The 11,321-nt window shown below is 41.7% G+C and overlaps 1 protein-coding gene across 4 annotated transcripts in view; it reads left to right on the plus strand.

The window, feature by feature from the left end:
• Positions 1 to 10,933, plus strand: part of HYCC1 (hyccin PI4KA lipid kinase complex subunit 1) — a 115,877-nt gene extending 104,944 nt beyond the window's left edge. For 3 of the 4 annotated variants that reach the window (XM_075558311.1, XM_075558310.1, XM_075558312.1), the window contains exons 11-12: positions 5,321 to 5,616; positions 6,399 to 6,539. In XM_075558311.1, the coding sequence (XP_075414426.1) occupies positions 5,321 to 5,589 (269 nt within the window). In that variant the 3' untranslated portion in view covers positions 5,590 to 5,616; positions 6,399 to 6,539. Of the gene's footprint in view, positions 1 to 5,320; positions 5,617 to 6,398 lie in introns of all 4 variants that reach the window. The other variant, XM_075558313.1, reaches the window with a different exon arrangement.
• Positions 10,934 to 11,321: the final 388 nt, after the last annotated feature.

The raw sequence follows: 11,321 nt of genomic DNA on the forward strand, positions 1-11,321 counted from the left end.
TTTTATAACAATAAAAAATCCTTAACTTGTAAATTGTAAGGAAATGTAGATGACTTTCTTTGGGGGCCTTTCAGAATTAATATCATCTTATTTTGTTATTTTTGCAAATATGTTTGTAGGTGCTCTGGGCCATAGCCTGTAGACTCAGAAGTAGAGAGATGCCTGGATGCTATGAACAAGTCCTTGGTTCCTTTATGGAAATGGTCCCCTTTGGTAAATGGGGCAGTTGGAAACAAATGAAAGCAAATGCTGGGGTGGAGTTCTAAGTGTGACGTGTGGCATAACCATTTGGGAGTATCAACTTACATTTGAAGGGACCCATCACATTTAGGACCACTTTTACGTATAGTTGCAATTTTGCTGTACCTTCCCCCCCACCCCACCCTCAAAACCAGAAGAGAGTTTGTAGACAGAAATCATCTGAGTGCCACTGAGAACCAATTTGGAAATGTTTTTTTAAAGTATTGTTTACCTCTTCTCATGCCTGAATGTGGGAGAAGGTTACCTCTTTAGAGGTGCACAAGTGAAATATTTTCTGAGAAGTTTCTTTCTGGATCTTAAATTATTTTTCAATTATTTAAAGACAAATGTAAGTATTATTTTATTGCAGATATAGAGTAATCATAATACTTTATCCATAAGGCTTTAACTTTCTGAATTTTAAAACATTGCATTTCTCTTAAAGTATCTTTGATATGATTTTCCCAGAGAAATTATTAACTTCCTCCCATTAACTGTGTTGTCCTTTCTAGAGTGTAATGAAGTGTAGATTTCTGATGTATGTTTCTGAGTCTTTGCTGAGGAGCCTGGGTGAGTCAGTGGTTTGAGCGCTCAGTTGAGCGCAAAAGTGAGGTCTTATAGCCATCGGCTTTCGCAAAGATTATCCCAGAGCAAACGCTGGGGGACAGAATCGACGTGGTGGCCACAATCGACGTGGTGGCCACCGACATTTATAGGTGGCTCCTTCACTTCTCCCAAACAAAGAACATTGGTTTTTCTGTTACCCCAGAACTCTTATAGCATAAGTTACACTGTATTTTTCCATTTATCAGTTAAAGTAACACCCTCTTATCAGCTTATTTCAGGTCTTGTGCCTATTTTTCACATTTATTTATTCTAATAGTGTTCTTATCTGATAAAAGGAAATTCATTCCATTTATCAAATAAACAGTAATTGGGTGTCTACTGTATGCCACCTTTTCCAGGGCCTGGGTGTATAAGGATGTATATATCAGTAACCACCGAAAACCCCATGCTCTCGCGGAACTTACATGTTTAGTAAATAAGATAGAGAGAGAAATAATTTTAAGTTAGAGGGTGGTGGTGCTAGCAAACAGCAGGGAAGAGGGATATGAGGGTGCTAGCGTTTTTGTTTGGATGAATAAGGAAAGGCTCATTGGGAAGGAGAGTTTTGCAAAAAGGCCTGGAGGAAGTGAGGCAGCAGCTGTCTATGGAAAGGGCATTCCGGGCGTGGGAAGCTGGAAGGAGACCACAGTGAAAGAGGGCCAGTGAGGAAGGAAGGCAGAGTTAGAGAGGCCACGCAGCTAGAGATAATGTGGAGCTACCTCAGGTAGCAAATCTGCGTGGCGCATCAGATGCCCTCTCCCTAGCCCCTAACTTTGCCTGACACGTACATGCTTTTCTAACTCGGCGTACAAGGACATGCTTCTCTCTTCATGAATTTACTTTACTGGACATCTTTAAAATCTGCCGCGTTCCCACTTGGGATTGATTGCTGCTGCTGTTAGGTGCCGGAGTCAGTTCTGACACAACAGAGGGACGCGCTGTCCAGGCTTCTTCTACCCTCACAATTTTTGAGCGATTAAAAAAAACCAGCAAACAAGAAAAACAACCCAAACTCCCTGCCATTGAATCGATACTGACTCAGAAACCCTTTGGGACAGTTTACAATTGCTCCTGTGAGTTTCCAAGACTCATAGTGACCCTGTGGGGCAGGGTGGAATTGCCCCTGCTGGCTTCCAAGGCTGTAACTTTACAGGGGTAGAAAGCCTCATCTTTCTCCCACAGAGCAGCGGGTTGTTTCAAACTGCCAATCGTACTGGTAGCAGCCCAGCATGGATCCAGGGTACCTGGTGGTCACATCGTAATTAATTAGTGAAAGTCTGTGGGAAAACAGATTATCTGAATTTTCTACTTGTCATTTAATTTCATGCTTAAAAAACCCACCTAGTATCACTACTTTGGGGGCTACAGCTCTAGAACTCTACCTTAATAAACCTCACTGCCTAGTGCTGCATTATATTTTTTTGCTTTTGTCTTTTTCTTGGTAAGTTTCTGAAGGAGAACAAAATTTGAAGCTTTTTGAGCAATGTCTTTTGGCAAAATTCTTAATTTTCACCACTGCAGTACCATCTTACGTGAAAATTTGTCATTTGCATATTTTTTAAAGTAAAGGCTATTTGAGTAATCTAACCTAGAAGAGGAATGGCTGGTCTCTTAGAGATTGGATTTGATTTGGTTGCTGTTTGGAGAAAGCAAAGTCTTTGTTTTCTATGAAATGACCAAGAGTCTAAATTTTTAAAATGTAAGTTTAATTGGATGTGACAGAGGTTAAAGAACTTGACTGCTAATCGAAAGGTCAACAGTTCAAGCCCACTCGGCACTCTGTAGGAGACCTATGTGACAGCCTGCTTACAGAAAGACCAACGGAGTTGCCCGACTCATCACAGCAGCAAAATGACAGTTATGAAGTAGCAACGAAAATAGTGTTATGGTTGGGGGTCACCTTGACATGAGGAACATGAGAAACCGTTAAAGGATTTCGGCGCTAGGAAGTTTGAGAACCGCTGCTAGAGAGAGACTAACAGCCTTGGCAGCAAGTCAGCTTGGTCACCTGGCACATTGATTGGATGCCATTGGGTGTGGGGGTTTCAGAGGATATTTAAATAAATTGAAGAGTTAGACTTTTTAGTACATCAGAATGGTTGAAATCAAAAGACGGTGGTGCTCAATCCCTCCCCTCTGAATAGTAGGGTAGCTCTTTCTGAACTGCACATGGAAATCACATTGCCTCTTTCAAAGGCTCACCAACACAATGTTTTGAAAATGCAGTCAATTGATATATATATATATATCAATTTATATATATATATATATATATAAATTACCTCAAAAACGCTGTTTAGTGCCATTCCATGTATCCTATCAGACGACTTATGCTTATCTGTTTTTGGTTTGTTCATTATTAATATTCATTGGCTTTATATTGTCTGGACCTTTTGTGTAATCTATAACTTTTCTGACCGAAGGTTCCTTTAATAGCTCTTTTGTGACGTTGCTTCCGCAGTGTAAATGGACAAGTCTTGGCTGTGGCCCAACAGCGCCATGGTGACTTTGCAGTGTCCTTTGGCACCGAACCCAAAGATTTTATTCTCCCTCAACTGACAGCTGCTAGCAATTGGGAATAGACGTAGTTTCAACTTTAAAAAAAATCTCCTTAAACCTTTCTGAAGGGAACAACCAGAAGTAAGAGGGTACTGCCACCTCACCAACAGGCTTTGGTGTATCTAGGAAATAGAAATTCCACTTAGAAAGCTTTCAGTCAAAAGTTTTTGAGCACCTAAGTTGGGGGGAAATTGTAAATCCCGCATGTGGCCCCCAGCCCCAGACACAGTGGAGCTCTGAGGAGAGCACCCTCCAGAAGCGCATCGTTTTGGTGGGTATGGAGTACCCGGGGCATTTAAAGAATCAGCATATAGTGTTCCCAAACTACCCTGCACATTCGTCACCTGGAGTCATCAGGAAACACCCTGATTCCCAGGTCATGCCTCACAGCTATAAAATCAGAATCACAGTTGGGGGAGGAAGGCATCCGTGGTTTTAAAAGACCCTCGGATGATGCAGATATGCAGCAAGTCTTGGGACTCACAGGAATGTGGCCTGTGCCGCTCAGTTCTCCTTCCTTTTACCACCTGGTCAAACCACAGGTTTTAGCATCATTTGGCATATTTTGTTGGCGTAGTGGGGTACACGATCGGCTACTAACCACAAGGTTAGCAGTTTGAAACTACCAGTCGCTCCAAGGGAGAAAGATGAGGTTTTCTACTCATTCAGAGTTACAATCTCAGAAACCCCCTCAGGCTGTTCTACCCAGCCCTGTGGGGCTGCCTGGAGTCAGTTACAGTCCATGACAGGGAGTTTGGTCTTTGAGTGAGAGTTGGTAATGCTCTCAGTGGACACATTTGAAGATAGTAGGGTCTCTCCAGCTTGGGACTAGTTCATGCTAGCTTGATCCCTGCTGAGAATTTGCATTTCTATCCAAGATTCCCGAAATCAAAACTTATATTTTAACAAGTTCCCCAAGTGATTCTTATGGAAATGTCCCTTCAGCAGATGTGTGTTTTTCTTTTAAAAGTATATACTACTGTTTACAGTCTTGTGTTGTTTTGAACGTTAAGTCTCATTACTGGCCCATTTTAGAAATACTCATGTTTTTCCCCATTTCCTACAGATGCTTAGCTAAAATCATGCCTTTGACTGTAACTCTTAGAAGATCATGTCTAAGAGTATTAACGACCTAAGGATTTTTATTCCTTTGTTTCAGTTACAACAGACAGAATAAAAGACTGACAGCCATTTTTTTTCAAATTTGTTTTGTATGAATATTTCTTAAAATCCTTAATATTTTTTCCTCCAGTGTTATAACAAACTGTTACAAGCTAATTTATAGCTATGGGATTATAGTAGTTATGTGATAGCCACATGAATATTTTCTAATACATGAATTGATTGGTGTGTGAGAGACAAAAGTATACCTTGCCATTATTGACCATGGCATCATAATATCATGGTGATATTACATCAGCCTCATTGTCATCTAATTTTTTTAAAAGTATCCTTTGATGCAGGCCAAGGGGAATTCCTAAATGGAATGATTCCTACCACTGACAAGAGCTAGCGGTTTTATGACTGGAGGAGCACCTTTGAGCATTCCCCTGAGACTTGGTGTAATTCAAGTACTCACCAGGATATGTGACAAACAAGAGAAATCCTATTGCGATGTATTAAAATCTTTGTTTCAGACTCCATGCCGAATATGTGTGTGAACAAATGTAGACCATGAAGTGATGCTCTGAGAGGTTTTTCCTCTGTCATTTACAATGAAAGAACATAACCCTGTTATTCTCCCCAGTGCTGTCAGCATCTTGTAAGTTATGGGAAGTTTTACAGTGCAACCATTTAGCTTAATTCATAACATTCGGTTGTCCAATTTTATTTTGAGTCTTTTGTTTTTCTTGTTTTGCATTTTTATTTTGCTTTGTTTTCAGTCATCCTTTTGTCTTATCATCTTCAATTCTAGAGCAACCTGACAACAATAATGATACTCCTGAATTGGGCAACCTTGTCATTCCTGAGATTAGTGTCACAAGTGTGACCGGAGAGAGGACCGGGAATGGGGAAAAAGGCAGAGCCCTAGGAGAGATTGATGCCCAGCATGTGCAGGGTGTGCAGGAAACGGTCACAGACCCTAGAACTGAGAGCAAAGGCTTGCCAGAGATCAGGAGGCAGAAATCTGTAAGGAAACTCCTGGAGGACGGAATAAACTCACCTGGCAGAGTGCAGTTTTAGCAGAGCACTTTCTAGCTGCACTCCAAGGTATCTCCTGGCAAAGGGCCACTGCGCATGTTTAAGCCATGGGCGCACAGTCACCAAAAAACTTTGCATGTCACCTAATCAAGATGCATGAGTTGTACACCACAATTTCTCACTGATTCTTAGTGCTCTTTGGAATGAATGGTCATGCCTATCTTGTCTCTGAATGAATTCCCAATTTTTTTCTGCTTATGTTTTGAAATCTACAATGATTTTTTTCATCTTTGATTTGAAGGCTAATACTAGGGATGCAGGATTTTAACAAGTTAGAGGCAAGAGATGTATAGCCTAGATTTTTTTTAATTTAATAAAATAATCTAGAGTGTAGACTCTGAGCATATTTTTTAAAAATACAAAAGAAAAAAATTTACCACATTTTTTAAAAAGAGTCCCTTGGTCAGAGCTTGGGTTTTGGTTTGCTTTGCAACTGAGGGACTGTAGTTTACCTTACTTTTTTGTTTGTTTTTTCCTAATCTGTTTTCTGATCTTTTGCATGAATAATAGGAGAATTCTTTCTCAAAGCACAGTGTGGTGTGATTTATGGCATGCTCTTTAATACATTCTCAGTGACTGTCATAGAATTATAATAGACTGTCTTATGATGCTATAGAATCAATGTTTTTATTTCTCCTTTGATTTTGTTCTGCTATAACCCATCTCCTGATGAAATTATGTTACAGTTTAATTTGTTTCAAGTACGATCGATCTGATGTTAATTATTTGAAAGAAAAACAAATCGTTGCGAGTACTCCATGTTAATTCATCTCCGCTATTTCTTTGTTTAGGAAACACAGATTTAACCGGTCAAGAAGAACTGATGGACATATCTGAAGTTGACGAGGGCTTTTGTTCCAGGGCTGCCTCTAGTACCAGCCAGTCAGGTTTATCCAACGGTAGTCACAATTCTAGTCACAAGACAAGCGTAGGCAAGAGCCAGAGACGGTCGGGAGGAAGCAGAACTGGAGGAAAAGAAAGAGAAACGACAGGGGAATCTTGCAAAGATCACTTTGCTCGAAAACAGACTCAGAGAGCCCAGAGCGAGAACCTTGAGCTCCTCTCCCTGAAGAGACTGACTCTAACGACCAGCCAGTCCCTGCCGAAGCCTAGCAGCCATGGCCTGGCCAAGACCGCAGCCACGGTGTTTAGCAAGTCCTTTGAACAAGTCAGTGGTGCCACAGCCCCGCACCACCCCTCACCTGCTGCTGGCTGTGGGGCCGGGTCGGATGCCAACAGGTTCTCCGCCTGTAGTCTCCAAGAGGAAAAGCTTATTTACATTGCCGAGAGAACTGACCTTCCCACGAAGCTTCAATCCAGCCAGCAGAGGCCTCCGAGTATTAGTGTTACTCTCTCAGCAGATTGAGCACTGCACGCTCTTCTCGCTAAGCCGTCAATCTGGACGGAGCACTGGCTTCTGTCGGAAAGCACCGGGTCTTTCACCCTGTTCCCGAGAGGAGCCGTGTCTTGCGTTCTGAAGGCTACCTTACATGTACGAAGGCTTTTTGGTACATTGAAACATGGCTTTGTTGACTCTTGGTTATGTCGCCACCCCCACCCCACCCCCTTGATTGAGTCTATTTTTCTTTCTTCTTTTTTTGACTGGTGCCCTGAGATTGCCAGTGGGCGAATAAAATTGGGCAGGTTGTCCAACCAGGTTGGCTACACTGAATCTGAGGCGATGAGGTTTTTGTATTAATTATAAATATGACTCCTGTTTTGGTAGCTCTGTTTGGCCTTCTGAGTCAAAGGGGTCCCTAATGAAAGGCGAGGCAGATGAGAGACTCCAGCATCTCTGCAGCCGCTGGGCGAGCCGAGCGCAGCCCGGGCCTGCGAGAAACACAGGTTCCGTCACCACCTTTCAGCGCAGAGCAGTCCCCGTGGAGCACTGACAAGCAGACACCTAGATCACTTGAGGAGATGACATATGGGTACCTGATGCCAGAAGACAGATGCGTGATTTCTGCTGTGATCGTTGAGACGTTTGAGCTCAAAAGTCAGCTTGCTGGTCCGTGTGTTGTTTAGAAGTGTTCCACCTGGGTTTATCAGCTGACAATCCATCCCAATCCTGAAGTCCATAAAACTGACTTGCCCTGTTCCTCCACTTTGGGAATCCTAGCTACTTTCGATTCCTGTAATTCAGAGCACATACCCTTGAAGACTCTTTGGAAACCATTGTCAATCTTACAACACAGCTCTTAAGACACCAGTAGCAACTATGGAAGACGGAACTGTTGGCCTGAAAATGAAAGATGTTAGATTATTTTTTCCATCTATGAAATGTCATGAAGGGAAATCAAGAACCGTGAAATATGGACAAAGGTCACTTTGATCTTCACTCACTTGGGGTGGTTTGTGTTCCTGTTTCTGGTTCTGTGGTGGGCCTCTTTCAAATGTTCTTACTGTGATGTGGAAGGATTGATACCTTTAAATGACCTCCCCTCAGCCGCAAAGTGGAACCAAGCCATGGTTGTATGAAGCTGGGGAGAGTATGTCATTAAAAGTCTGCTGTGTGCTGGTGGTGGCCATCTCCGCGGTGTCGAGGGTCCCTGTCAACCAAGGCTTTGTAAGAAAGACTGGGAGTCATGGGAGAAAGCCCGGGTGAGGACGGCCCAGGGAGCTGTCCACTTCTTTCTGGGCTCTTTTCTGATGAGAACAAAGTGTTGTGCTTCTCCACAGCCTGGAGCTGTGTTTGCTTTTCTGCCTGCTCATGATGGGCTCAGAGTTAGGAAACATTTGGAAGTCTGGAAACCTTTACACTATGGATGTGGCTTTGACCACGACCGCTTTGACCACAAGTTTTAAAAAAGCACGAACTCATTTTCCTGAGTGCAGTATGTTTTTTGACACAAGTAGAGTTGATATTCCGAATTCCGGTATTAGAATGGCCTACATTTTAGCTAAATATATATATATTTATAGCAAATATATATATAGCAACCAGCAAATGAAAATTGATATTGGATGAGTTTAATAGGAATCCTGTGTACAATTTTAAACACTTGTAAAATGTCACTGTGAATTTCCTGTTGTCTTTTTGTAATGGTTTAGCAAGAAGGTGTTTTTTTCCCCTCTAGGCTGAGTTACTAACAGTATTGATACTATTAAAAACTAATTTCCAAGATTGTCGTTTTAAACAGTTGGATTACTGAGAAAATAATTAGAATAAGTTTGAGTAACTTATTCTCAGATGGCACAAATGAGAGCTCAGCTTTTCACGTCCAACCACTGCAGTGGGAGTCATTTGGGTATCATAGAGCTTTGCTGACCACTCAGTAGGATGGGCAACACTTGGCAGCTTGTTAAAAATCAGAATCTACATTGTAACAAGCTCCTTGGTGATTTTATGCACGTTAGGGTGTGAGAAGCAAATCACTTGAGAGTACTTGGTCACACAACCCTAGCTCATAGGAATATGTTAATTAGGGACTAGGGACAGTCTTTGTTGTTTTTGACATCTAACTTAATAACATGGGCAGATGACTTCCTAAGTTGTCTAACTCTGAATTTTTAATGAGTCTCATTTATTTTTGCAACAAAAATGTAACATTTTATATTTTTCTTGTTCTCCATAAATGGAGTCAGATCTGTAGATGCCTGCAATTTTAAGTGTGAAAGGGCTACCACCCTCTTATACAACGCACAACCAGTTTGCATATGTATGTATCTATTTTTCAGTCTCTGAAGGCTGATTCCGTGGTGTGGTTTTGAATTTCCTCTCAAGTAACATGCATCAGTTGATTTTCTGGAGTGTGATCTTATGTCAACACTGAAATTATGTTATAGAAGTTTGAGTCTATTTCAAATAAGGATGATACATTTGAAAATGTTATAGTAATGTCAAATACTGGCTAATATTAACTCTGGTAACAAAACTGTTATCATTTGTACTGCCCTTTCCTCACCCACCTTCCCAAGTTTAAAGATGCTGGCATGACAATTTGGTGACAGACCTCATATGTATCCTCCCTTGTCAGGAGAGGATTCCACACTGAACTGTGGTCTTAAACCCCGTTGCTTAGAGGACCTGAGCAGACACTGCAGCTCCGTTCCACACTGTAAACGTCACGGGCTTCTGGAGATGACCCATCATCTCCCACCGGAACATCAGGCTGCCCAGTGTGGATCCACACACTAGCCTTTCGGAATCTAAGTAGAGGGAGAAACAAATCAGACATTTCGTGGGATTGTGGCCAGGCAGCTGTCTTCTCTCTCTGCCCTTTGCTCCAAGAGCACAAGGAAGCACCTGGGGCCCTTGCTCACCACCCTCAACCGTTTTAAGGCAGCTCTGTGGGCTGGACGAGAGGAGGGAGCCTCCGGTCTTACATCAATACGGGGCGAGGTGTGTTTGAGGGAAGCAGTGGTTTTTGGCCATTATCATTTATGAAACAAGTACTCAGCAAACATTCCTCATTTATTTTTAAATAGTTGAATTAAAGCAAAATAGACCCCAGTTGGAAGGGATTCTGCCTGTTTCAAAAGAATGGAAAATTAGAGTGTTAAAACTGTAACATTTAAATGATACAGAAGAAATGGGGTCTGGGGCATCATGTTAAACAAATATTTTAAATGGAACAGTCGAACATTCGAGTCGTTAGCCACAATAAATCTAAACTTTATTAGAGGCCAGCACATCAAAGGAAATACGTGTTAAATGGAACTGCAAAAAAAAGGATCTGAGAAGCACTTAATGAGAAAAATTATTTGTTGGGTACTTAAATTAAGCTTTATACATAGAAATTAATTTGTAATAAGACCTTCCCAACCTATCGATGAAAAACGAAAATAACCCTTTGCAAGAGATTTGTTGTTTAGTAAAATTATTCACCTTTGTGTTCAATATTGGCGTAGCCTTCCTTGAGAGCATAAATACGTTGTCGTCTCTATTTTGTAACTTGTGCATATCTAAAGAGACTCACAGTAAATGTTCTGCGAGAAGTTTGTGTGTGTTTGTCTCCGAGTTCTAGAGCACCTGTGTCGTGTAGGAAGTTTTTACTGCCTAGCTCATGTTCTTGTGCACGTGTGGTTGCTTTCTCTTACCTGCAGGTTTTTTACATACCATTCCTCTTTACTTCTGATCACATAGTGATACTGATCTCTTCATAGGAAATATACTTGTTTATCATTGTATTCTTAGATTTTACATTCCTAAACTATGACTTTGGATATTTTCATGTGTTCCCTACCTTTTCAAGGTTTTGGAAATAAACTGGAGTTTTGTTGTTGTTTTTGGCATTTTGTGCATTTGTGTAAATGTTCTCCACGTGTAAGACTTTATACAGCTGAGTGTTACCTCTTGTTTTATTGGAATAAAAGTTGAACAATATCTTCCGGATTATTTTGCTCATTAAAAACTGGTTCCCAAAAGTCATGATGTGGAGGGAGAAAGTACAGAAGGAAGTCTTGGGTGAGTGGAGCCGCTGACAACTGTGCAGGGTGAACCCCATGACGGTGATCCGTTCCTGGGCCCTGCTTGTCATGGCCTGGGGGAAGGAGTGTACCTGGGCCCTCGCTGTGCATCCAAGAGGCGAGCTCTCTGGGCCACGCATCCTTGGCTAATCAATTACCTATCACTCCAGGCACAGGCACATCTAGATAACCGTGCTTCACCCCGTGAACTCCCAATAGGAGCCTTTCTCTCTTGAATACAGAAATTATATGCTCCCTAGTGCCTCACATGGGGCTTGGTGTATGGTAGCTATCCAGACATTTAA

Source organism: Tenrec ecaudatus, chromosome 9, assembly GCF_050624435.1.
Source record: "Tenrec ecaudatus isolate mTenEca1 chromosome 9, mTenEca1.hap1, whole genome shotgun sequence".
In the NCBI taxonomy this organism is placed as follows: Eukaryota; Metazoa; Chordata; class Mammalia; order Afrosoricida; family Tenrecidae; genus Tenrec; species Tenrec ecaudatus.